We start from the raw sequence: 1,709 nt of genomic DNA, 5'->3' as shown, positions 1-1,709 counted from the left end.
TCTAACAAATATCAAAATAAATATAACTACTATTAACCAAGGTCACCAATGACTTACTAAATCTAAGGGATATTTTCCATTCTATATCTTACTTGATCTTCAGTCTTTATACAATTGGCAGTTTCTTCTATTCTCCTTTCTTTGGCTGCTCAAATCCATCCATCTATTCCTCCCCATTGTCCTGGCCCTGGTTCAGGCCCTCAATCCTATTTTGACCTTTATAATAGCTCCCACTTTTCCCTTTCTAGATGTCATTTTCCTTCCCTTCTAACTAGCCCTTCCTGCTTCTAAAATAATCTTTCTACTCACAATTGTCATGATAATTCATCTCTGCTTCTTCCTAACTCTTCACTGCCTGCAGGATAAAATCTAACTCCCTTAAGCACCTTCCTTATAAGGCCTTTCGGAATCTGGCCATCTGCCAGCCTTTCCCTGCTACTTGCTCCCTCCTTACCCCATACCAAAGCATTTGTGTATATCCTGACATAATATGCTCTTTCCTTCATCCCTCCCTCCCTTTCTTCCCAGAATGCCTTTTCCAAATTTTCTCCCCTGGAAAATTCCTAAATATTCTTCTAGTCTTAGCTCAAACATCAGCTCTCCTATGAAGTCTTACCTGACCAAGAGTTTTCTATGCTTCCATTTATGCCTTATATACACGTCCATTTTGATATGCATATATTGCATAATAATGGTTTGTTAGCATGTCTGTTTCCCTGTTAGGCTATATGAGTTTCCTCTGGTCTGGAATGATATCTTTTCATCTTTGCATCTTCAGAGTATAGCATAAAATGTGGCAGATGTTTGCTCCTATGTAATTATTTTTTGATGCATAATGTGATTATATCAATGCAATAGATATGCATATATTGTTCCTTTTGACTAGAGTTAGAAAGGGATAAGAATCAGAATGGATGAATGAAAAAACTATAGACATATCTAGTTTCATATCGCAGACTTTATTAACTTACAGGAATCAGTTGATTGGGTTGGAGATTACAACGAACCATTGACTGGTTTTTCATGGAGAGGTGGGTCTGAACGAGAGACCACAGGAATCCAGATATGGAGTGAAGTCTTCCTTGTCAATAAACCTGATGGTAAAAAGGTATGATGCTAACTTCTCAAGTAAAACTGAGTTTTCACTTGCAACAGTTACCACTTTTCAGGATCCTTGAAAATGCTCTTTTAAAAATTAATTTTGCCCATTTGACGTGAAGCTTAAGGGAGAGGTAGCATCCTGTTGCATGATCCCTATTTCCCTTTCTTGTGATCCAGGTAGGCCAAATTGTACAGACAATAGAGAAGCAGATCAGCAAGCTAACATCTGTATTTTGTTTCAATGCCGCATAAAGTGCTACGTTGGATTATCAAGGAAAATTTATTATTTCAGCAATCAGCACCCAATTAGTATTTTTATTTTCTGTGGCATTCGTGGCATGTGTAAGAAATTACCTAAAATAGTATTCATTGATAATGGTTTGCTTTAGTTTTTATGATGTTAATGTTGTGGTAACCCTAATACCCTAGAAATACTATATCAATAATGTACTCTACTTGTTGTAGGTCGCAGTGTTATTGATGGATACTCAGGGAACCTTTGATAGTCAGTCAACTTTGAGAGATTCGGCCACAGTATTTGCCCTTAGCACAATGATCAGCTCAATACAGGTATGGACTAAAATAAACTCATTTTGGTGGATTTTCTT

At 37.0% G+C, this 1,709-nt stretch overlaps 1 protein-coding gene across 2 annotated transcripts in view; it reads left to right on the top strand.

Annotated features, from left to right (window-relative positions):
- Positions 1-1,709, top strand: part of ATL1 (atlastin GTPase 1) — a 55,124-nt gene that overhangs the window by 22,945 nt on the left and 30,470 nt on the right. For both annotated transcript variants that reach the window (XM_012663794.1, XM_012663793.1), the window contains exons 3-4: positions 974-1,108; positions 1,567-1,671. In XM_012663794.1, coding sequence (XP_012519248.1) covers positions 974-1,108; positions 1,567-1,671 — 240 coding nt within the window. The remainder of the gene's footprint in view (positions 1-973; positions 1,109-1,566; positions 1,672-1,709) is intronic.

Source organism: Propithecus coquereli, unplaced genomic scaffold, assembly GCF_000956105.1.
Source record: "Propithecus coquereli isolate 6110/MARCELLA unplaced genomic scaffold, Pcoq_1.0 Scaffold83, whole genome shotgun sequence".
NCBI lineage: Eukaryota > Metazoa > Chordata > Mammalia > Primates > Indriidae > Propithecus > Propithecus coquereli.
Note: the sequence above shows the minus strand (reverse complement) of the source record. Positions and strands in the feature narration are given on the sequence as shown.